The following is a 25219-nucleotide window of genomic DNA, read 5'->3' as shown; positions in this document are numbered from 1 at the left end:
CAGCTATCCATTGGAATGTGTCCATTTCCTGTTTTAGAAAGATACGCACAAGTATCATCCTAAAACAATATTAATGTAGATCACAAGGAGATCATTACATTTTCAGTTAAGTGCCTGCACCTGCTGTCCTTTCAATCCAAATGTTTAAGTTTGGCAGTTAGGTTCCTGCAAGAACCTCCAACAACTAAGGAGGTTCCTCGATGAACCCCACCTCCTATGGGGTTCTTGGAATAATCTTTTGGGGGTAATTTTCAGTGCCAAGAACCCTAAGGTTTTTTGAGGATCTTAGAAGAACCCTTGTTGAACCCCTATTTTTTTGTGTATAATAACCTGCTAGGCAGGGTAAGAGTCAGTGACCTCGAGCTCACAGAGACAGACAAGGTCTTTGTTTTCTCATCTCTCCCACTCAGACTGACAGGACACAGGCATGTATCTAACTCACTCTATTAGCGCGTCCCCGCATGCCCCGTCCTAGACATTCATTCGTTTATTATTGTCCTAGTCTAAAGATAAAGGTCATGTCGGCTGAAACAGTACGCCGCGCGCTATTGATTTTCGATCTAGATGGTGCTAATGAACCTCTCTAGCTCTGCGAAGGCCTGTACTGCGCCGTGCGCATGCGTCAAGAGGAGGTTTCTCATTTCGCTGGCTGTTCCATAGTCTGTCCCCGCAGCCCACAGTAGGCAATACAGTCGCTACCTGCCTGTCTAGTGGAACGGATATGGCTCCCCACTCACCCCGGCTTTTTCCCAGACCCAAGCGGCTTGTTGCCAGGCAAGGGCCGACATGACAGTACACCGACGAGAGAAGACCCCTGGTCGGCTCCGCCTGTCGGTCCCGTTAGAAGCGGGGAGAGGAGCGGGTCGATATGCCGTGTTGCTGGCTCTGTGCGCGCTGTGCTACAGTAACTCTCTGCATGGGGAGTTCGTGCACGACGATGTGTGGGCTATCAGCAATAACCCCGACGTCCGGCCCGGGTCCAGCCTGCAGAGCATCTTCTCCAACGACTTTTGGGGCAAGAGGATGGCGGACAACACAAGCCACAAGTCCTACAGACCGTTATGCATCCTCACCTTCAAGTAAGTTCTCTCTCTCCCCTCTCTCCTATAGCTCTCTGTGGTTATCTTCCCAGCATCGGTTGTAAAGTCTATGTAGTTTACTTGAACAGTTGGGTCTCGGGCTGGAATGAGAAACAATGTTGCAGAAGTTGGTGGCAATGTCCAGAAATGCGCTGGCCTCGTCAGCTATCCTACCTGTGATCGGATACAATTAATACCATGTATCCGTTCCCAGAAATAGGCTGACGTCATAGGCTAGCCCATTGTAGGTTACTTCGATCGCCTGCGGTCATGAACGACGCACATCTGCACTTACCATAAACAAACATGCATGTAGCCTAATGGGTTATAAACAGACTGCTACCGCGGTCCGGTTGCGCAGTTAGCTAAACTTGCTGAAGCGTGCCATGAACACTGCTCGCTCGCAAGAACATCCGCTTTTATTTGTGCTCCTTGATCTTAGAATATGCTACTTGAAACATTTTCAAATAGCCCAGTGTCGACATACAGTATGTTAGTTGGACCGGGCAGATATTGACCGTTTTTTTGCCTCCACACTTGTTGCTTACTGTGGAATCCCTGAATTCGCACTCACGTTCACTTCAATGTATTTTTGGCGGATATGTTTGACACTCCAGAACATTTATCGGCCACATTTTGGGAAATGAGTGTTGAATGTTGTTGTATCAACTAAACAAACAGTCGTCATTCAAGGGAACTTTTCCAGCCAGTGTCATTTTATTCTCCGGGTACACACACTGGAGAGGGCGTGTCACAGGCAGCGCAATGGGACGCGGGAGGGTTCTGGCTCTCGGCTCAAGCGTTAGTCAACCAGAAACATTAATAGCCTACAAATTTCATAAATTTATGAAAAAACATACTGCAGACTATTTGAAAGATGTGTTGATATGAAAACTACACACAAACCATAGGCTCTGTTTCTATCTAGCACATGTAGGCTTGATATTTAACCTTGATTCTAACTAGGCAAGTCCGTTTTTAAGAACAAATTCTTATTTACAATGGCTGCCTAGTAAACATGCCTAGCAGGTCTTTATGTAATCAGCGAGGGCACAAATTGCTTGGTTTTCTTCAGCGGGCAATACAGTTGAAATATAAACAATAGATATGAAAAGCCTGGAATATTAATATGAACCATCAGGCGGTAGAAAACCACAGGATAGACCGATTCTCTGCCTGGTAAAGCTTTGTGCTACTTTTTTTTGCACGGGGCTGTGGATACACTCACACCGTCCTATGTATGGAACTTATCTATTCTAATACTTTGATTGCTTAGTAAGACATCTCCACTGTCACTCTGTCGCTGTATCCTCTGACCTCTTCTCAGAGCCTGAACCGCATGCCAACCATGTGCTGCTCCTCCCTGACACTGCACGATGCGCCAGAAAATAAATTTAAAAATATATATTCTTTCTTCTCTGCGCTACATTCCTGTGTTGAGCGTGTAGGTATCAACATCCTCTTTGAAAAGGGCACATTCAGAGCTGAAGTCGCGAGATGCTGATTATGACAACAGAGAGTTTGTCAGCTGCTGTGTGTGTGTGTGTGTGCTGAATACTTAGTGTGCTGGTTACGGGGGAGAGGGAAGGCTGATGTGCTGAGGCGTTGAATGGGTTTCTCTCTTTTGAGGCGATTGATGGAGCATCTGGTTGTATCGCGCTCTCCTTCTGGTTCTGCAGTTGGTTACCTAAACACTGCTGTCAAGCCAAGCAGCTGAATCTCCATCTACACATAGCCCAAAACTGGCCAGATGCATTCTCTGTGGTGTGTACGCTCACGCACGGCACAGAGAGAAGGGAGGAGATCAGTTTTCAGTGTATCAGTGACACCTCAGTACTTTGTCTGGTCTCCTCTGTGTTCGCTTTAAGTTCAGACGTAATGGGGCAAATCTGACTCACATTTGCATGTATGCTTCCTTATTATGGGAGACTAAGTGCCTATTTATACGCATGTACTGTATATGGGTCAGTGGTACATATGTACACTCACACACACACACACTCCCACATCTATGCCCTTGAGGATCTGCTAGGTATATCTGTCATTTCGACATGCAGGGGCTCACACCTCATACACACACACACCAACGCACGCACACATACACAACTGTGCCTGTGGGGGCTCTGTGCTCAGTATAGCAGTGTGTTTCTGTGTCCGTGATCACTGTCGGGCCTCTGAGACGGTCCTCAAGGTGAAGGACACACACCCCTGAAGCACTTTAAAGTAGCCTATTAATGGAACAATGGCTTTGGGGAGAGAGCAGGAGGGGACCAAGGGAGAGGGGGTAGGTATATAGGTAGGTAGAGAGAAGGAGGGAGGAAGTGAATGGGATGAAAAGAGAGGGTCATAACAACCGATAACAACAGAAGAACAGGCTATGAGATCACATCACAGCATATGGTCCAGCACCCCCCCCCCCCCCCCCCCCTCTTGAATCCCACCCAGAGGACATAGTATAAACATGGTACAACAGTGTAAAGACACATAACCTGCTGAAGCCTCTGTCATATTCCCTGTCGCCTCCAACACAGCCAGGCTGCCTGGGGACAGTTGCTGTGTGCTTTGGGAGCTGGACACCTGTCTGTTTCAGCATTGACCAGTGTAACCACTCTACCTGCACGGCTCAACACTTCTATCACAATACAGGGACTATAGTGCTGTAGCTAGGCAACGGTGAAACAAAAATGACACCTATACAGTGGTGGGCCTAGAGTTTTTCTTTCTGGTCAGGGGATGTGGTGTGGAAAACCTCCAGATCCTAGTCGTAGGGTATAAGAAAGGCCTTGTTTTTCCTGGTCAGATCACATTGTCAGGAAATTGTCCGCTGTCCAGCCTCTGGTCTAATGCATCTAATGCATTAGCATTAGTTTTAATAACAGAGTGCACATCAGCCATGACACACTGAGAAGGCCTATCCTACAACATCCACTATGTATGACCTATGATGTAACACAGGATATAGGAGGGGTGGAGCCTGCTTTTCATCATCACTTAATGGATTGGACGTTGGCTTTTATGAGACATCCCCATTATCGCTTATGTGTGACAATCAGCTCTATGGTCTTTCCCCCATTAAAACCCGTGTTACATTCTCTTCAGATTCCCTTCTGTCTAGTTTAGTTCAGTTTCAGATTCTCCATGTCTTTCACCCTGGAAATGTGTGGGTTTCTTCACATTAGTAGTCGGACTGTGCTTGTTCAATGACGAGAGAAACAGGCTGTTTTACGGAGATGGTGTAATAATGTAATTGAATTCATAATGGAGGTTTGGGGTTGGGATTCTTCTCTTTGAGACGGGGGAGGAATCGTAATTACAATCTCACGGAGAAATGCTTTTATGTAACCTGAACTAATGGTTTTCTGTACCTGGGTGTGTAATGGAGATTTTACTATTGTGTCATAACTGTGTGGGTGGGGGAAAAATTTAATTTGAAAAGACTAATATATGCAGATATGAGATATATTCTATGAAGATTCCAAATGGCTTTATCTCAGCCTTTTTACACCATCAAAAAGCTTCTTTAAAGGCAGATTATATGTGTTTCTGTGCATTTCAAAATGCTGTGCTTCAATCATGTGAAAAATAATTAGGGTTAGGCTCATCCATTTAAAATCGGGTAATTAAGGGAAGGGAATATCCTCAACAAAAATGAATTTAATTGTATTCAATTCATGTAATTACCTTAAGTTAGATACCCGTCCTGAATTTAATTGACTCCGGTCGAATGGAAGTGACCCCAGCCGTGATTGGACTGTAGTCATTGGTGATGGATGAAACTGTAAAGGAGGGTCATAGTTCCGGACACAGTGTGGCTGTGATACATTAGCAGCGAATGTTTCATATCCTGCGGTTTTAGTTTGAATAAGTCTCTTTTCTCTCTAATTAGGATGGTAAAATGTGGTTGATTACAGATCTGGTGATTTTGATTACAAAATGGTGATTACAATTACAATCTCTCTCTCTTTCTCTCTCTCTCTCTCCATCAGATTGAACATCCTCTTGGGTGGAATGACCCCCCTCTACTTCCATGTGGTCAACGTGTGTCTTCACTGTGCCGTGACCTGTCTGCTCATGCACACGTGCGATCGTTGCGTGTTCGACGACCCCCGTCTGGCCTTCCTCACCGCCCTCCTCTTCGCTGTGCACCCCATACACACTGAGGCTGTGAGTATGCACGCACACACACGACCCCCCCCCCCCAGGAAACAGACATGCTTCTTCTTAATGACTCCTCCCTCACGTGTAAAACCAATGACATGGATTCTGTCACATACTGTAGAGTAGCACTACTTTGTGACACATGCAGTCATCCTCTGACATGGTAATCTGTGACTAACTGTGCTCTCACTCATCTCGCTACTGGTGAATCAGGTCCCTGTTCAATAAGTCCGGAAAAGGCAACCTTCCTGTTTTCGTATTGCAGGTTCCAGCTCCATGACTTTAGTTTTGAATGTTTGAAAAGTAGCGAGGCAAGGGTAGGCTAGTGGTTAGAGCGTTGGACTAGTAACTGAAAGGTTGCAAATTCATATCCCCGAGCTGACAAGGTACAAATATGTCGTTCTGCCCCTGAACAGGCAGTTAACCCACTGTTCCTAGGCCGTCATTGAAAATAAGAATTTGTTCTTAACTGACTTGCCAGTTAAATAAAGGTAAAATAAATAAAAAAGTTTTACAAATGCAAATCCTGTGTGGAGGAGAATTATAATTCATTCTCACAGGTGAAGGTAGAAGAAAGACTGCTGTGTTAAAGTTAGAGCTCTGCAGAGAAACTGAGTGAAACAGAGAGAGAGAGATGAAAAGGGCGAAGGAGAAAAATGTGGAGAGGGCGAGGCAGCGGAATGTATGAGATGGTGGAGAGAGCGAAGGATAAAAGGAGGGGCGAGGGAGAGAAAGAGAGCAAGAGGGAGCTGAATAAAGAGCAGCAGGGGTGAGAGCTGAGCTACACTATAGAGCTCAACAGGGTGCTCCCTTGGGCCCCTGAGAGAGAGAATAATAATAATAATAATAATGGAGAGGAGAGACGAGACCAGGGCTGCTCCCAGTCTGTGTCTTGCATCCCAATCAGCCTTAGTCTCTCTAGTGTCAATCCTGCAGTTCCCTTTTTCCTTCCATCTGTCCCCAGTGTGAGCTTCAGCCCAGGCTTCATTGCCCAACCTTCTCCCTAAACCATAAACTAATCATGGACCAACCTCCAGCTCATAACCCCTGTCCACTTCCACAGCCACTCGAATCACATCCACAGCCACTCGAGTCTTTAGCCTCCTAGCTCATACCACCACTTGCCTCCCTAGCATGCATCTTCAGTCCAATTTCCACCCAGTGTCAGTCTGCTAGGCAGTCATGCAGTAAGTAGTTAGTCAGTCATTCTGAGGGCTGGGGCTGTGTCTCTGCAGTGAGTGACTGTGCCAGTGGTACCAGAATCTGATGAACTCAGTGCAGTAAACCGGTTACATCATTAGCCAGGGGACCAGCTGGAGTTCACTTCACTTATACTGATGAGGAGACACACACACACACACACACACACATACACCACAATAAGACAGAGATTAAAAAGTGGCTTATCCCTCATCCTCCCTCTCTGTGGAGCTCCTGGCATCACACAGTCCCTTTCTCCCTATCCAATATGGCCGCCATAAAGATGCAGTCATTCAGATCTGCAGCCAGTGAATGGAGGTGCTGTTCAAGGCTGAAAGCCCTCTATTCATCCCACTCTCCTGCTGAGAGAGACTGGTCAGGTCATGTGGGGATCCCACTGACCGTCTGCGTGACTCACTGTCCACTTAGGCACACACATGGTTGGCATGGCGAAGTAGATGTTGTTGAGTGTCTTAGCTGTAGGGAAAAGACCGGCCAGACAGAGGTGAGGGACGCTATACTGTAGATAGAATATTTTTTCTCCTGACTTTTAACACCATGATATTAAGAAAATACATATTTTGCAGACCTGAGGGAGTGTGTGTTTGTGATATATGTGTTTGGGTCTGTGTCCTTGGGCCGTATTGTATATTCTACTCCACGTGTTAAGTTTAGAGTGGGGGAGCTACAGCTGTGTTCAAATTCCTGCAAAAGTATGTAATTGGCTAGAAGGAGGTAGTCTGTGTTTTGTGTGTGTGTGTGTGTTTGTGCCAGTGAACAGAGCCCAGTGTGTGTAGAGCAGAGCAGGTCAGAAGACAGCAGTGGAGAGGTGGGAGAGCCATACTTACTATTACAGCAGCTCTGGTTAACACAATAGCTTTATTGAAACACCTTTGTGTCAGTCAGTTCAGTGTATCACTGTCACCATTGTGTCACCATTGTGTCACCACTGTCAGAGGTACCGTCTATCACTATAGGTTTATGGACATGTTTGGTGCTGGGTTAAAGAGGAGTAGTATGGTACTGACTAGCGTCCTGCCCAGGGGGTGTACTTGTACATCAAGCTGCCTGATGCTACAGAAACAGGATGGGCCCAGTCCGTTCTGGCTTGGACAAGGCTAATTACTGACTACTGTAGTAGGGATGTGTGGTTAGGTAGTACTTTACTGTAGTAGGGGTGTGTGGTGGGGTAGTACTTTAAATCAAATACAATTGTATTAGTCACATGCACCGAATACAACAGGGCACTGCTTACTTACGAGCCCCTATGCAGTTTAAAAAAAATACAGATAAGAGTAAGAGATAAAAGTAATTAAAGAGCAGCAGTGAAATAACAACAGCGAGACTATATACAGGGGGTACTGATACAGAGTCGATGTGCGGGGGCACTGGTTATTTGAGGTAGTATGTACATGTAGTTAGAGTTATTAAAGTGACTATGCGTAGATAACATTGGCTGCAGACAGCGTGATCACACAGTTTTCCGGATCAGCTGGTACTCTCATGTATGTTTCAGTGTTATTTGCCTCGAAGCGAGCATAGAAGTAGTTTAGCTCGTCTGGTAGGCTCGTGTCACTGGGCAGCTCTCGGCTGTGCTTCCCTTTGTAGTCTGTAATGGTTTGCAAGCCCTGCCACATCCGACGAGCGTCAGAGCTGGTGTAGTACGATTTGATCTTAGTCCTGTATTGACTCTTTGCCTGTTTTGATGATTCGTCCGAGGGCATAGCGGAATTTCTTATAAGCTTCCGGGTTAGAGTCCCGCTCCTTGAAAGCGGCAGCTCTAGCCTTTAGCTCAGTGCGGACGCTGCCTGTAATCCATGACTTCTGGTTGGGATATGTACGTACAGTCACTGTGGGGACGACGTCATCGATACACTAATTGATGAAGCCAATAACTGATGTGGTGTACTCCTCAATGCCATCGGAGCAATCCTGGAACATATTCCAGTCTGTGCTAGCAAAACAGTCCTGTAGCTTAGCATCTGCTTCCTCTGACCACTTTTTTTATTGATCGAGTCACTGGTGCTTCTTTATTAAATTTTTGCTTGTATGCAGGAATCAGGAGGATAGAAATATGGTCAGATTTGTCAAATGGAGGGCGAGGGAGAGCTTTGTATGCGTCTCTGTGTGTGGAGTATAGGTGGTCCAGAGTTATTTTTCCTCTGGTTGCACATTTAACATGCTGATAGAAATTTGGTAAAACTGATTTAAGTTTCCCTGCATTACAGTCCCCGGCTACTAGGAGCACCGCCTCTGGGTGAGCATTTTTCTTCTTTGCTAATGGCGGAATACAGCTCATTCAATGCTGTCTTAGTGCCAGCCTCTGACTGTGGTGGTATGTAAACAGCTACAAAGAATAGAGATGAAAACTCACTCGGTAGGTAGTGTGGTCTATAGCTTATCATGAGATACTCTACCTCAGGTGAGTAATAGCTTGAGACTTCCTTAGATATCATGCACAAGCTACATAGAGTGCTACCCCTTGTCTTACCAGACGCTGCTGTTCTATCCTGCCGGTACATCCTATAACCGTCCAGCATAATATGTTACAGTTTTTAATGTCCCGTTGGTAGATTAATCTTCCGCATAACTCGGCGATTTTATTCTCCAAAGATTGCACGTTTGCTAGCAGAACGAGGGAAGAACGAGGAAGTGGGGGTTTATTCGTTCGCCTACGAATTCTCAGATAGCAGCCCGACCTTCGGCCCCTCTTTCTCCTCCTCCTCTTCACTCTGATCATGGGGATCGGGGTCTGTTCCCGAGGAAGCAGTGTATCCTTCACGTCGGGCTCATCAGAGTCGTGAAAGGAAAAATAGGATTCTGCTAGTCCATGGTGAATAACCGCAGTCCTGATGCCTCGAATTTATTTTTGGTCATTAGAGATGGTAGCGGCAACATTATGTACAAAATAAGTTACAAAATTAAGTTTACTGTAGTAGGGATGTGTGGTAGGGTAGTACTTTACTGTAATAGGGGTGTGTGGTAGGGTATACTTTACTGTAGTAGAGGTGTGTGGTAGGGTAGTACTTTACTGTAATAGGGGTGTGTGGTAAGGTAGTACTTTACTGTAATAGGGGTGTGTGGTAAGGTAGAACTTTACTGTGGTAGGGTAGTACTTTACTGTAATAGGGGTGTGTGGTAAGGTAGAACTTTACTGTAATAGGGGTGTGTGGTAGGGTAGTACTTTACTGTAATAGGGGGGTGTGGTAGGGTAGTACTTTACTGTAATAGGGGTGTGTGGTGAGGTAGTACTTTACTGTAATAGGGGTGTGTGGTGAGGTAGTACTTTACTGTAGTAGAGGTGTGTGGTGAGGTAGTACTTTACTGTAGTAGAGGTGTGTGGTGAGGTAGTACTTTACTGTAGTAGAGGTGTGTGGTAAAGTAGTACTTTACTGTGGTAGGGGTGTGTGGTAGGGTAGTACTTTACTGTAGTAGGGGTGTGTGGTAAGGTAGTACTTTACTGTAGTAGGGGTGTGTGGTAGGGTAGTACTTTACTGTAGTAGGGGTGTGTGGTAGGGTAGTACTTTACTGTAATAGGGGTGTGTGGTAAGGTAGAACTTTACTGTAATAGGGGTGTGTGGTAGGGTAGTACTTTACTGTAATAGGGGGGTGTGGTAGGGTAGTACTTTACTGTAATAGGGGTGTGTGGTGAGGTAGTACTTTACTGTAATAGGGGTGTGTGGTGAGGTAGTACTTTACTGTAATAGGGATGTGTGGTAGGGTAGTACTTTACTGTAGTAGGGGTGTGTGGTAGGGTAGTACTTTACTGTAGTAGGGATGTGTGGTAGGGTAGTACTTTACTGTAATAGGGGTGTGTGGTAGGGTAGTACTTTACTGTAATAGAGGTGTGTGGTGAGGTAGTACTTTACTGTAGTAGAGGTGTGTGGTGAGGTAGTACTTTACTGTAGTAGAGGTGTGTGGTAAAGTAGTACTTTACTGTGGTAGGGTAGTACTTTACTGTAATAGGGGTGTGTGGTAGGGTAGTACTTTACTGTAGTAGAGGTGTGTGGTAAAGTAGTACTTTACTGTGGTAGGGTAGTACTTTACTGTAATAGGGGTGTGTGGTAGGGTAGTACTTTACTGTAGTAGGGATGTGTGGTAGGGTAGTACTTTACTGTAGTAAGGGTGTGTAGTAGGGTAGTACTTTACTGTAGTAGGGATGTGTGGTAGGGTATGACTTTACTGTAATAGGGGTGTGTGGTAGGGTAGTACTTTACTGTAATATGAGTGTGTGGTAGGGTAGTACTTTACTGTAGTAGAGGTGTGGTGAGGTAGTACTTTACTGTAGTAGAGGTGTGTGGTAAGGTAGTACTTTACTGTGGTAGGGTAGTACTTTACTGTAATAGGGGTGTGTGGTAGGGTAGTACTTTACTGTAGTAGAGGTGTGTGGTAAAGTAGTACTTTACTGTGGTAGGGTAGTACTTTACTGTAATAGGGGTGTGTGGTAGGGTAGTACTTTACTGTAATATGAGTGTGTGGTAGGGTAGTACTTTACTGTAGTAGAGGTGTGGTGAGGTAGTACTTTACTGTAGTAGAGGTGTGTGGTAAGGTAGTACTTTACTGTGGTAGGGTAGTACTTTACTGTAATAGGGGTGTGTGGTAGGGTAGTACTTTACTGTAATAGGGGTGTGTGGTAGGGTCGTACTTTACTGTAATAGGGGTGTGTGGTAGGGTGGTACTTTACTGTAGTAGGGGTGTGTGGTAGGGTAGTACTTTACTGTAATAGGGGTGTGTGGTAGGGTAGTACTTTACTGTAATAGGGGTGTGTGTGATCAGGATAAAGTACTCAACCCCCCCCTAAGGGAACAGCATTATCCTGAGTTGGTCATGAGGAACCCTCTCGCCTCACGCCGTGCCTCATACCAGGAAGGGTTGTGGGGTTATGTAGGCTAATACACAAACACCCACACGTACACACACACTCACACGTGTACACACACACTCTCTCACACACACACACACACACACACACACACACACACACACACACACACACACACACACACACACACACACACACACACACACACACACACACACACACAGTGTAAATCAGTACCAAATGTCCCATTAGACCTTTCCAAGGGGCAGGGTGTGTCTCTAAAGCACATTCTATTAGAAACAGTTGCAGCCCTATAGGGGTGTGGCTCAGAATGTACCATGATATGTGTTTCTCACTGCACACACACACGTGTGCCCACAAACACACAGCTGGTACTCCATGGGGTAGGTCATTTAGATATTTTAAGTGAGTGTTAGGGCTGGGAGTGTTTTTGAGTTGAGATATATTGTTAAAGTGTGTGTGTGTGTGTTTACCGAGATGACACTGCTGAGTCACCTTCAGTCACAGTGGGAGGCAGGGATGGATAGAGGAAGATGAAAGGAGAGAAAGAACAGAGGGGGGGAAGTGACGGATGAAGGGCAATGGATGAGGGGGTGGGAGGGAAGAAGAAGTTGAAAGGGAGAGAGTGAGGACAGGGAAGGGTGGAAGACTCTTGTCTTCTTCCTCATGAATTAAATATATAAAATACTGGGCTCCTCTCCCTGCTTTACTGATGAGCTTCTACAGCAGGAAAATGAAACACCAACAGTTACTGTAGGTCATTTTTGTTTATTTAGGAAATACAAAGTGTTGGTATTCCTGATTCCATATATGATCATGAGTCAAAAAAAATGACTAATGAGAGCACATTCAGGAATAATACCAACACTTGTATTTGATTAAATAAAAACAAATGATTACTCAAACACTCAAATTAGTGAAATATGCGAGTGAAGTCAATATGTAAACATGGCTCAGTCTTATTATGCTATAATTTTTTTCTTAGGTAGAGAACAATATGCGCTCTTGTGTGACTCTCATAAAGGAGGCGTGTCTGTAGCACGGCAGGCTACTTCTCATTTCCCACTCCTGGGTAATGCAATGGGCAGTCACTAGCTATATTTCCATTAACTTGTCCAGTGATTTGAGTTTTTTCTTCGTAATTTACGTTTGCATAGAAAATAGATGTGACAATGAATTGTCTGCTAGGGTACGTTTCCATTTAACTATCTTGTCGATTTAAAAACAGCTGGACACAATGACGCCACAGAAACAAACAAACAGCTTTTGTTGCAAAAACCTACAATGTCGAATACAATGTTTGTGGTTGAAGTGTTTCCATTACCCATTTAGGCAAATTGTGCATTAATACATTTGTGACAGACTGTATGTCCTCCCACCTGTTTCATGTCCCAGGTATATTCGGCGAAAGCCAGCATGTATGGAATGCAGTATTTGACTAATATTAGCCATGTTCTAATAATTATCCTGCGCCAACATATCGCCATGGTCCGTGCTGAAACGTGCACTATTGGACATCTGAAATAAGTGGATGGTGAAACTTGCCATCCAACCAGAAAATAAATTCTGGTATTCTTGAAAGTCAGGACAATCCTTGACATAAATATACAGTATATCACAAAGTTAGTACACCCCTCACATTTTTGTAAATATTTGAGTATATCTTTTCATGTGACAACACTGAAGAAATGACACTTTGCTACAATGTAAAGTAGTGAGTGTACAGCTTGTATAACAGTGTAAATTTGCTGTCCCCTGAAAATAACTCAACACACAGCCATTAATGTCTAAACCGCGAGCAACAAAAGTGAGTACACCCCTAAGTGAAAATGTCCAAATTGGGCCCAAAGTGTCAATATTTTGTGTGGCCACCATCATTGTCCAGCACTGCCTTAACCCTCTTGGGCATGGAGTTCACCAGAGCTTCACAGGTTGCCACTGGAGTCCTCTTCCACTCCTCCATGACGACATCACGGAGCTGGTGGATGTTAGAGACATTGCACTCCTCCACCTTCCGTTTGAGGATGCTCCACAAATGCTCAATAGAGTTTAGGTCTGGAGACATGCTTGGCCAGTCCATCACCTTTACCCTCAGCTTCTTTAGCAAGGCAGTGGTCGTCTTGGAGGTGTGTTTGGGGTCGTTATCATGTTGGAATACTGCCCTGCGGCCCAGTCGCCGAAGGGAGGGGGAACACGCTCTGCTTCAGTATGTTTTTTTTTTAACCTTTATTTTACTAGGCAAGTCAGTTAAGAACAAATAATTATTTGTTCTTAGTGGGTTAACTGCCTGTTCAAGGGCAGAACGACAGATTTGTACCTTGTCAGCTCGGGGATTCGAACTTGCAACCTTTCGGTTACTAGTCCAACGCTCTAACCTGCCGCACATGTTGGCATTCATGGTACCCTCAATGAACTGTAGCTCCCCAGTGCCGACAGCACTCATGCAGCCCCAGACCATGACACTCCCACCACCATGCTTGACTGTAGGCAAGAGACACTTGTCTTTGTACTCCTCACCTGGTTGCCGCCACACACGCTTGACACCATCTGAACCAAATAAGTTTATCTTGATTTCATCAGAACACAGGACATGGTTCCAGTAATCCATGTCCTTAGTCTGCCTGTCTTCAGCAAACTGTTTGCAGGCTTTCTTGTGCATCATCTTTAGAAGAGGCTTCCTTCTGGGACGACAGCCATGCAGACCAATTTGATGCAGTGTACGGCGTATGGTCTGAGCACTGACAGGCTGACCCCACACCCCTTCAACCTCTGCAGCAATGCTGGCAGCACTCATACGTCTATTTCCCAAAGACAACCTCTGGATATGATGCTGAGCACGTGCACTCAACTTCTTTGGTCGACCATGGCGAGGCCTGTTCTGAGTGGAACCTGTCCAGTTAAACCGCTGTATGGTCTTGGCCACCGTGCTGCAGCTCAGTTTCAGGGTCTTGGCAATCTTCTTATAACCCAGGCCATCTTTATGTAGAGCAACAAATCTTTTTTCAGATCCTCAGAGAGTTCTTTGCCATGAGGTGCCATGTTGGACTTCCAGTGACCAGTCAGTATGAGGGAGTGTGAGAGCGATGAAACCAAATTTAACACACCTGCTCCCCATTCATACCTGAGACCTTGTAACACTAACGATTCACATGACACCGGGGAGGGAAAATGGCTAATTGGGCCCAATTTAGACATTTTCACTGAGGGGTGTACTCACTTTTGTTGCCAGCGGTTTAGACATTAATGGCTGTGTGTTGAGTTATTTTGAGGGGACAGCAAATTTACACTGTTATACAAACTGTACACTCACTACTTTACATTGTAGCAAAGTGTCATTTCTTCAGTGTTGTCACATGAAAATATATACTCAAATATTTACAAAAATGTAAACACACTTTTGTGATATACTGTATATATAGTTGGAAAAAATGTATTTAGTAAGCAGCAGGCATTTAGAATTAAATGTAAAGTGGAGTTTATAGTTACGTGATGACCTCGCGTGTACCTTCAAAACTATTCTCCAAACATAATTTATATATACAGTATAAAAAAATATAAATAATTTCCTTCATTTTGTCACAATAAAGAAAGTTTGACAAAATAAAAATCCACCCTTGTCAAATGGATAAAAATGTTGTCTATATTTTTGAAAATATCTCTTTCCATTACACATGTTGCAATGTTATTGCTTTATTCTGGGCCATTGGGAACCTGCCTGTTAAGTAGCCCTTGGAGGTCCATCCATTTGCAGTAAGCGCAACACAGGGTCATTGGCCAATTCATTCAGAACTCTGGCTTTAGCCTGCTTATATAGAGCGGATACTACCTGTTTTCTGAAATGGGGGCGAAGTTCGTAGCTTGACTCGAGCACTTGAATACTCCCCCCCCCCCCCCCCCCCCCCCCCATTCTTCTCAACCACCAATAATGCACTCATATCCACGGCTATTAACATAGGCTACCTATCGCTCTTGTAACTTCTTTGGTCAGAATTAGCTGCGAAGGGCTGCTTGAATGCAGAGGGGAGATTAAGTTGTGTTTTTATGATATTGTTTACGTTTCCATCTTGCTCAGGAGGTAGGATTACTGGGGTGACGTCTGCATAAATGTGTCAATGTGTTTGATGTGTTGGCGGCTGCTACCCATCACCGCTCTAATCTACTGGGAAGCCCAAATGTTCCCAAACTGGAGATTTAAAGGATGATGGAGACTCCTGGTTTAACGACCACGCCATCGCACAAAACTAGTTTTGGCCTATAGTAGTGATTACAACGTGCACATAGGCTCTAGTTTTCTTTTAGGAATAGCCTGAACTGTTGTTGTTTTTTTAGCTCAGAATTACGAAAGATGTCTACAATGCAGTGTAGGCCTTTCTAAATATAGTTTGTATTTATTCATTCGGGTTCACAGTGCAGACCAAACCGAGGTCCCTGTACCTTTACACACACACACACACACACACACACACACACACACACACACACACACACACACACACACACACACACACACACACACACACACACACACACACACACACACACACACACACACACACACACACACACACACACACACAGTGACAGAGGTTGGCTGTCTTGCCAGTTAGATTAAAAGGTTCTGGGACCCAACTGTTATATTTACAGACTCTCTGGAGGGTGGCAATCAATCTACTTCTTCCTGTCCTCCTCATCTATTGCTATCCCACTCCTCTCCCCTCCCTCTCTCCATCCCCCTGTCTTCCTATGTTGTGAGATTTATGATCTCACAACTCCTATCTGACCCAGTTCATCTTTTAGAGTCTGACTTTCTCTGTCTCTGTCTCTGTCTTTCTCTGTCTATGTCTCTGTGTGTGTGTGTTCTTTATCTCAGTCCCAGTTGGACATGTCAGTGTGCTCATCCAGTCTGACTAACCACCTCTCTGCAGCAGAGACTTAAAAACTGCAGACCTCACTAGAACTTAACACACCCCAGACCCAAACAGAACTATAATACAACCTAACATATCACCAGCTAACATATCACACCTTTAAGTATTACCACCTAACTAGGTCTCTCTCTTGGGGAAGAGGCTCAAACATCAGGCCACTTTGTGGTAAATATATAGAAATTAATAATGTCGTACTGTCATCTCCAACCTGCCCTGAACTGTCTCTGGACCTTTCTCTGACAGACTGTACCATAACACAGAGTTATGTGTCTCAGTGTAACCTAGCAACAAAATAGACTTCCCTATGGACACCCACTCTACTCTGTCACTCGTCTACAGGTTGTGCGGGTCACCTGAGCCACAGGACTAATGTAAACTCTGTTTGTGTATGTTTCAGGTGTCTGGTATCGTGGGCAGGGCGGATGTCTTGGCCTGCATGCTGTTCCTCCTGGCCTTTCTCTCCTATATTAGGTGAGAAACCCTCTCTCTCTCTGTCACTACTATGGAGGGCGGATTGTGTGGAGTTTTATTTACACTGGGAGGCATTTTCTCTTTACTTAATAGCATCTCCCCCTTTCTCTCTCTCTCTCTCTCTCCAGGAGTGTGGGTGTGTGTGATTCTGCAGACTGTCTGCCCTCCACTGTGTCTGTGTGGGTGCTGGGTGCCAGTCTGCTGCTGGGCACCTGTGCCATGCTGGTCAAGGAGACGGGCATCACCGTCTTCGGGGTGTGTGTGTTCTACGATGCCCTGGTGCTCTGCCGCAAGCCCCTCCTCTTGTAAGTCTGTGTGTGTGAGTGTGTGTGTGTGTCGGGAATAGAACAATAAAGCAAGTAACACTGTATTTCCTGCAAAACAACAACACTGTACTACAACTTAGCAACAGAACAGTGTCTTAAAGCTATAGGAGTCAACATTGAAGTCACCACTAACTATTTAGCAGGCAGCTTTAGTCCAGAGCAACAGAGAGAGAAAAAAACAAAGCTACAAGTAAGTAGCAGCAGTAGTGCTGTTCACCATTCATCAGCCCACAGTAGGGGTTAGTGGTGCACTCATTCACTATCAGACCAGTACAGCTGTTGTAATACTACAACAATTCTGAAGGCTATTACAGAGGCTTAGCAGTGAGTCTCTATGAGAGGCCTGTAGTCCAGGACTGTCAGTCAGCGGTAGCACACACACACACACACTTTGAGCGCTCCACTGATATATTAAGAGGTTATATCTGATTAGCATGTCCATCCAGAGGAAGACATAAACAAGAGACACAGGACATGGCTTAGGGAGAGACAATGCCAAGAGTAGATTTCTGGCAGGACCGGGTGTGATGAGCAAACACAAAGAAAAACATCCAACTACTAAGGGGCACATTTACACACAGAGACACACATGGATAGTGACGTACACAGACACACACTCTCACAGACACACTCAAGTCCCACAGCCACATGGCTCAATGACAGATGCCTGGGGCAGTTACCCTAACACAACCCCCTAATACACACACAAACGTCCCCCCTCACTGTTAAGTCCTTTAATGTGTTAGAGGCCAGCCCACTGAACACAGGCTAATTCCAGCACATTCCAACACTTAATGGGGTGGAGGCCCCCCAAAACATCTGGACCTGGCTTAGGCAGGGTGGACTACACACACACACACACACACACACACACACACACACACACACACACACACACACACACACAAAGTTGTCTATGTAGCAGTAGTTTTCACCCGTCTCTCCCTTTGTCTGATCCTGTGTTACAATCCTTTGTAATATACACCCCAGAGAGGCAGAAACCAGGACATTCCCATACCAACATTTGGTCATACTGTTACTGTACACACACGTTATTCTGTTTCTCTAGGTGGTTGATCCACCAAATGAACTGGCTGGCATATAACCAGCTCATACACACACACACACACACACACACACATACACACATACACACACACACGCACACACACACACACACACACACACACACACACACACACACACACACACACACACACACACACACACACACACACACACACACACACACACACACACACACACACACACACACACACACACACACAAGCTGACAATGGTCTTCTTAGGCAATCAAGCCATCTTCACACACACACACACACACCCGAACAGCTGTGTTGGCCTGCTGCCCGGCCTGGCTGTGTGTTTACATGGCACAGTAAAATGCATCTGTGTCTCCAGCCAGAAAACACACACAAACTGCACACACAACTTCAATTCCCTCCACCCACCAGGGAACGCCCAGAGTTATATCCACAATCAGGCACCGTGCCTGGGCCACAACCCCGATCCCTGCTCCCTGTCCTCAGCCACCAAAACCGCTCCTGGGCCTCAGTCCTCTCTCCATCCCCTCTTTCATGTGTGGAGTTCCATACCTCTAACCACCACCACTAGGCACTGCAGTCTTGAGTCCTACCCCAAACCAAGCACTGACGCTGAGCTTGGACTCTCTCACTCACCCTCCCCCCCACTCACCAAACACCAACCTCACCACCATCTCTATGGTGTGGCTATGACATCACAACACAACATGATGGAGATGGAAGGAGGGAGGGATGAATTGGTGTGAGGGGAGGGAGAGAGACAGATGTGAAAGAATAATGGTTGTGTGTGTGTGTGTGTTTTTGTGTAATCCTTTGCAGTATGTTAAAGCCTCAAATACAAGCCCAGAGCCCTATCAGTGTCTCAACTAGTGGTGACAAGAACGCTCTCTGATGGATGGCGTGTGTGTTAGTGCAGTAGATGGAATCTCTCATTTGACCGCATGCACAGCATATTTCTTCTCTGAAGGCCTACAGTATCTGCTACGGGGCCTGCGGTTTGGGAGACCTCAGACTGTGTGTGTGTGAGTGAGTGAAGCTGTGATCTGTGAATGAACCCAGCAGAAAGGGACCGAACAGAAAAGAGCTGTATGTGTCTGCTGTGAGCTCCACAGGCCCTGTTGCAGGGAGAGACCGAGACTATGTGTACGGATGTGTTTCAGAAGGCATAGAGAGAGGATGAGGAGAGGGAGAGAGTATTCACTGAATACGCACTCTTTTCCGGCCTCTCGCCTCACTGTACTGTCTTTGATACTGGTGCCAGGGAACAGGAAATGCGGATCATCTCCGGAATTCAGCGAGGAAGATCCAATAGCATTTCAAGCCAGACCCCCGCTTTTCCTCTCTCCTTCGCTCTATCTTTCTGTCCCTCTCACTCTCCTGTCCATTTTCACCCCCCCCCCCTTCCCTCCGGTCGCCCTTTGTTCTGGACTGTCAACATGCATTAGATATGCGTTGGAGATAGGTTAGGGATATGTTGGGGGTGCGTTAGATCTCTCCCCACGCATGTCCCGTGCCTGGCTCTTTGATACGCTGGGAAGATTTAATAGATGCTGATTTAATTTGGGCCTTAATTAAACACCAACAGCTGTTCATGTATCTACAGGCTGGACTAACTGATAGAACTGGGGGAGGGAGTGGGGGGGGAAATAGAGGGAGAGAGAGAGAGAGAGAGAGGGAAGGAATTAAGGAGGGAGAGAAAGACAGAGATAGTATGTGAGCCTGTGTGTGCACTGTGTGTGCACTGTGTGTGCACTGTGTGTGTGTGTGTGTGTGTGTGTGTGTGTGTGTGTGTGTGTGTGTGTGTGTGTGTGTGTGTGTGTGTGTGTGTGTGTGTGTGTGTGTGTGTGTGTGTGTGTGTGTGTGTGTGTGTGTGTGTGTGCGTGCGTTCTGTGTGTGTGTGTGTGTGTGTGTGCACTCTGTCTCCTCTCTGTAATGAGAGCCCTTGGGCCACAGCTCTCTTGCCTGTTTGGAGACCTGTCTGTGATAAGCAGGGTATGTGAACGGTGATGAGCGGTGGGAAATCCCGCTCATCGCTCACGGAGCGTTGCTCGCTCACCGCTCCTAGTCCTTTCCAACCTTGCTGCTAAAAACCAGTCTGTGCTCACAGGGGGAAAGACTGACGCCACAAATTCGCTCCATTCATTAAAATCACAATTTAAACAACGCCTATGTATTTCTGTGACTGCTTGGACCTACCATTTGGTTTTGAAGTATTGAAACCAAACCATATGATTGGAATGAAAAGTAGGCTATTTTGATAAACATGAAAAGGTGAATGTCATCATTTCAAATAGGCTACATGTCATATTAAACCGCATATAACACTCTAAATAGGTCAGGAGCCAGACAGGGAGCCTAAGAGGGAACGAAGAGGAATGAATCAGGCTGTATGATTTCAAGGCTATAGCCTACAAAGAAATACATTGTGAAACATTTGCAAGTGCGACACAGTACGCTGGTAGGGACATAAAGCGTTTCCCAATTTAAACAACATTTTGTGGTATTAAATCATTAAATCCAAATTTAAATGAAAAATGTTTTATTAGGCTCAGTGCCTTTTTGAATTCATTTTTAGAAACACGAGTTTAACCAGTTTGTGGCTTCAGGCTCATGTGATGGTCAGGCCAGTAGCAGAGAGCATCCTCTCCGCCTTCGCAGAGCCACTGGAGATGCTAAACACCCTTTTGGGCACTCTTGCCAAGCTGGGCGGAGATAGAGTTTTTTATAGAAATGCCTATAGGTAGGCCAAAAAGGTTTTTAGGCCAAATAAACCAATCAAAACAGAAAGCTCCTTGAAAGGGGGCATATGCCAGGCCTATTGGGCCAAAATCAATGATGGCCTATTGTATAGATAATCGAACAAAAATGAACAAAACTTTTAAGAGATCAGATTTTTAGTTTGTAAATACTTTGCACTTAATTAGCTACTCACCTCGTTCCTTTCTTTTAGCATGCGCACGTAGTAAGTACACCATCATGCTTTCAGGATAGGTGTCTTTTCAGATTAGACAATGATTCTTTAGTTATGGACATTACATCGCCGCAATCCCTCTCTTGCTCTTGGTCCTCATCTTTGTAAGTCACCTTGATTTAGCACCTGTGTGTTTTATCAGTTTCTTTATGGGAAATATTTAGCACACCATGACAGTAGTTAAAGTAAGGGGCTATAGCAGCACACAAGCAGACTAAACATGCATGCTGGGCCAGGCATGCCCTGAGCTCATGAAGTGAGCGCTACTGGAGCAAAATTGAAGCAGGCGAGAAGGCCGACCCTCCAACCTTTTTGTAATCTCACTCCGCGCTCCAGTCAAATTGGGCACTCTTCGCTTCGCTCCAGTTCCGTTCACATACTCTGGTGATAAGCGGTCCAGAACTGGGATTTTAAACAATCCAACATGACAATGGGAGGAGAGAAAGACTATGAGGGATGAGAGAAAGAAAGAAAGAAAGAAAGAAAGAAAGAGAAAGAAAGAAAGAAAGAAAGAAAGAAAGAAAGAAAGAAAGAAAGAAAGGGAGCATGCGACAGAGAGGAGGCACGGAGAGTGACGGAAAAAGAGTGAGAAGAAAGGCAGAGCGAGTGAGTGAGAGGGAGTGAGAGATTCTCTCTTACAGAGGGAATAAGAGAGAGAGAAAGATGAAGATGAAGAGAGCAAAATAATGTCAGAGTGATCGCCATCACGTCTTTCTCCGGTGTATCTGGCCCAGTGGGGTGCGAGGACCTGTTTTTAGATGGACGATTGCCCTGCATTGTCATTCAAATATTCAATCCCCCCTCCCCCCCCCACACACACAGGCCAGAGGCTTGAACACTAATTGGGAGATTGTTTTGTAAATGCCTCATCAAAAAGATGTCTGGTGATTTTTGTTGGGGTGAGCTATTTCTCTCCTGCCTAATTTGTTTGGCACCCGTTTATCGCCGGCCCACACAACTGGAGAGCAGCCAATCAGATGGGAGAACAGATGTTTTAACCCTGTCTGGGTTGAGAGCACAGTATTTCACACTACAGTTACAGTACTTTTATCACACTGCATGCTCTTATTCCAAGCATCCAAGCATTATGTACTGTGTATGCCTTGCGAAAAGTGCCCTGCATATGGCAATACAGAGAACTCCTCATACAGTGTTCACATCCGTGCAGGAGAATTTAATCACTATAAGTAGTTGACCACTATATCCACATTCACTATAAGCAGAGTCTACTATATACAGAGAGTGTACTATATGGTTAATACGGTGCCATTTGAAACACAGCCGTAGACATTGTTTATGGGACGTGTCTCTGCCCTGTGAGTTAGCCCTCCTCCAGCTCCATTAGGTCTGTGTTAGCTCTGCCTGATAATGTCATCTCCTCCAGGCATGTTTACAGACGGGCTAGGAGATATGAGGGGCCCATCACACTGGGTTATGTGTTTCTGACTGGGGCCCTCTGCTTTAAAAATATTCAGACAGAGAGAGCTCGGGTCCAGAGGGGGTGTGTGTGTGTTGTACGGTATGAGTGAAAGCATATGGCTGACCAGAGAGTTCAACTCTGAGTAGATCTCTCCATAAACCTGCATACCTACACAACTTAATGCAAGTTTGTGTGTGCCTGTGTGTATCTGCTGTATTCATGATAGAGTGTGTTCAATTTGGGGCTTTGTCCCTCAGGGGAGGTTCACAACTGTCAGTTGTGTTTCTTGTTAGGATCTCTTTCCGTAGGTGTTCTGCTCCCCCTGCCTTGCTTGTACTTCTGAAGAGACCTCTAATTGACAGAGGAACTCACACGATTTCTATTGTGACACATTTTCTCTCCACTCACAGGAGTCTTTGTAGTCGGTGCATGTGGCACAATGTTCCCAAGGGATTTTGTTGGTGTGTTTTTATGTGTGTTAAAAAAAAAGTTTGTTTAAAAAGTTGATGGAAATGATGGTTATGATGAGACCGAGTATAAAATAAGTCCCTGAAGTGTGTGTGTGTCCTTGTGTAAATGTGTGTTGGAGATATGTATTTTGATGTTTCATTGAGTTCTTTTGAGATGAAATACTTTGAAGATTCTATTTACTCAGACAGAACCCTTTGAAACTTCTAGAACGTGAAGAAGCCTCTGAAGAGAGTCTGTCTGTCCCCATGAAATGGAGCACTGGAGATAGCGTTAGTGAGTGTGCGCGCCCTGCTGGGTAGCTTACATTAAGGGAACATTATCGTCCACATTGCAAATGTACGGTCCCCTTACTCGATGTCCGACAACGTTTCTAAAATTCTCTGACGGTGTCGGGCTGTGCAGCAGGGCCGAATCTTCCAGGAAGTCATCAAACGAAGTCTCTCAGACATTCGGTTTCCGTTTTATAAAATGTTCAAATTTGGATAATTTTTCCGCTGTCCCGGTAAATCCCACAAGAGGGCGAGTGGAATCATATTGCAAATGAACAAAACATCACCAATCACGACATGGTCTTATCTCCTAAACGGAAAAGTCTTTGAAGACAAAACTTGGTGAGCATAGGTTTAGCATAATGGGCAGTTGGCCCCGAACGAGATGGCGCCCAGGCCTCAACGGTTTTTGAGTTATGGCCATTTTCTGGGATTAAAGGTCAAAAATGAAAATAGAGCAATAATTTTCCCGCTTCACGTCAAAGTAAATGAACCTACGGTGTCAATAAAAAAAGAACCAGCCATTTATCTATCGTAATTTAAGAGGAATCGTACAATGTCAAATTGGTGATGTTCCAACATTTAAAATTTTTTGTTTTAAGTTACAGATCCAGTTGCAGCGTGTTCAGACGAATGTTTTTGAATTGTGTTTCCGAGCTATGCGAGATTTCTGTGATTTTCTGAAATAACACACACTCATTCAACCCTCTGTAAATAAGTCAGTTCTTAACATAAAGACTTAACTCAATATTCTATAAGTGCCTACCCAAAGGAGGATATGTGTTCACTTTCAGTTTCCTGTGTAAACCGGAAGTGCCTTAAAATGGTGTCATAGGTGCTGTTTGGAAGGTTTAAAAAGGTCTGATCTTAACTTCATGTGTTATTAGGCAACCCTCATGAACTGTAAATCAGTAATTTCTCACCACAGATGTCAAAGAAAAGCTCTCTCTCACACACACACACACACACACACACACACACACACACACACACACACCCACACACAGCAAGGATGGAGTGACAAAGTGCGGTGCTTAAAGACACTCAGAGCCTGCAATGGCATTATCATAATCTCTCGGCTGAGCCGAGTTCAACGAGATGCCCCGCAAGACCGTAGCTTCCTCGGTCTGAGCTCAGCGACCATGAAAAAACTAGGCCCATAATGAAGCCTGGCCCTAAATTGCAGGTGCTTTTGGGTGACAGTGGGAGAACAGTTAGGGTTAGAAGCACAATTAGCACAACTCCCGATCTGTGCAAGCCTAACCTTGACCATGTGGCATTAACCCTTAACAGTTAAAAGAAGGTGTTTACATCAAACAGTTTTCAATGACTTCTCTCCCCATAGGAATACATTGCCTGCACCCCTAAGTTCAACCTGAAGCGTATGTGGGTTATGAATGTCTTATGAACCTGTCTTCGATGACAATCCATCAGGCCACTATGAGGTCTACCTGTGTTGATTCTAAGCTTCCAACCGGAAGTGGTTAAAATCCCCCTAAAAGTGTTTTTCCATACCCAACCAGCAGTTTGTGATAATAGTGCATTCAACCCTGTGTAAATCGGTCGGTTCTTAACGTAAACACTTCAAACTCAGGATTCTGTAAAAGCATACCCCAATCAGGATATCTGTTTATTTATAGCTTCCTGTGCCAACCAAAAGTGCCTTAAATGGTGTCACCCCTTTCGAAGGGTTAAAAAGGTCAGATCTTTTCAAAACTTCATATGTGTGATTAGGCAACCCCCACGAACTGTAAATCAGTCATGTCTCCCATAAAATTTCCAAGAACAAAATCACACACAGACAGCTAGGACAGAGGGACACAGTGTGGTGCGTAGAGACAGACAGAGCCTGCAATAGTTACCTTTGTTCAAACTATTAAAGAACCGTCAGATCTAGAGTTCTGAAACTTTAGAAATCTGTTCTAGAGCTCAGGCCGATGTGCGTGGTGAGTTATGTGGCTCTAGACGGTTCTCAGACAGAGAAACATTTGCAATAACTTCAATTAATTTTGACATCAC

At 45.1% G+C, this 25219-nt stretch overlaps 1 protein-coding gene across 1 annotated transcript in view; it reads left to right on the top strand.

Moving 5' to 3' along the window:
* Positions 1-663: 663 nt before the first annotated feature.
* Positions 664-25219, top strand: part of LOC109896298 (protein O-mannosyl-transferase TMTC1) — a 100178-nt gene continuing 75622 nt past the window's right edge. Inside the window, exons 1-4 of the mRNA XM_031831833.1 lie at positions 664-1079; positions 5066-5243; positions 16606-16679; positions 16808-16984. Of these exons, the coding sequence (XP_031687693.1) occupies positions 787-1079; positions 5066-5243; positions 16606-16679; positions 16808-16984 (722 nt within the window). The 5' untranslated portion in view covers positions 664-786. The remainder of the gene's footprint in view (positions 1080-5065; positions 5244-16605; positions 16680-16807; positions 16985-25219) is intronic.

Source organism: Oncorhynchus kisutch, linkage group LG9 (genome assembly GCF_002021735.2).
Source record: "Oncorhynchus kisutch isolate 150728-3 linkage group LG9, Okis_V2, whole genome shotgun sequence".
NCBI lineage: Eukaryota > Metazoa > Chordata > Actinopteri > Salmoniformes > Salmonidae > Oncorhynchus > Oncorhynchus kisutch.
This window is presented reverse-complemented; position numbering and strand designations above follow the sequence as displayed.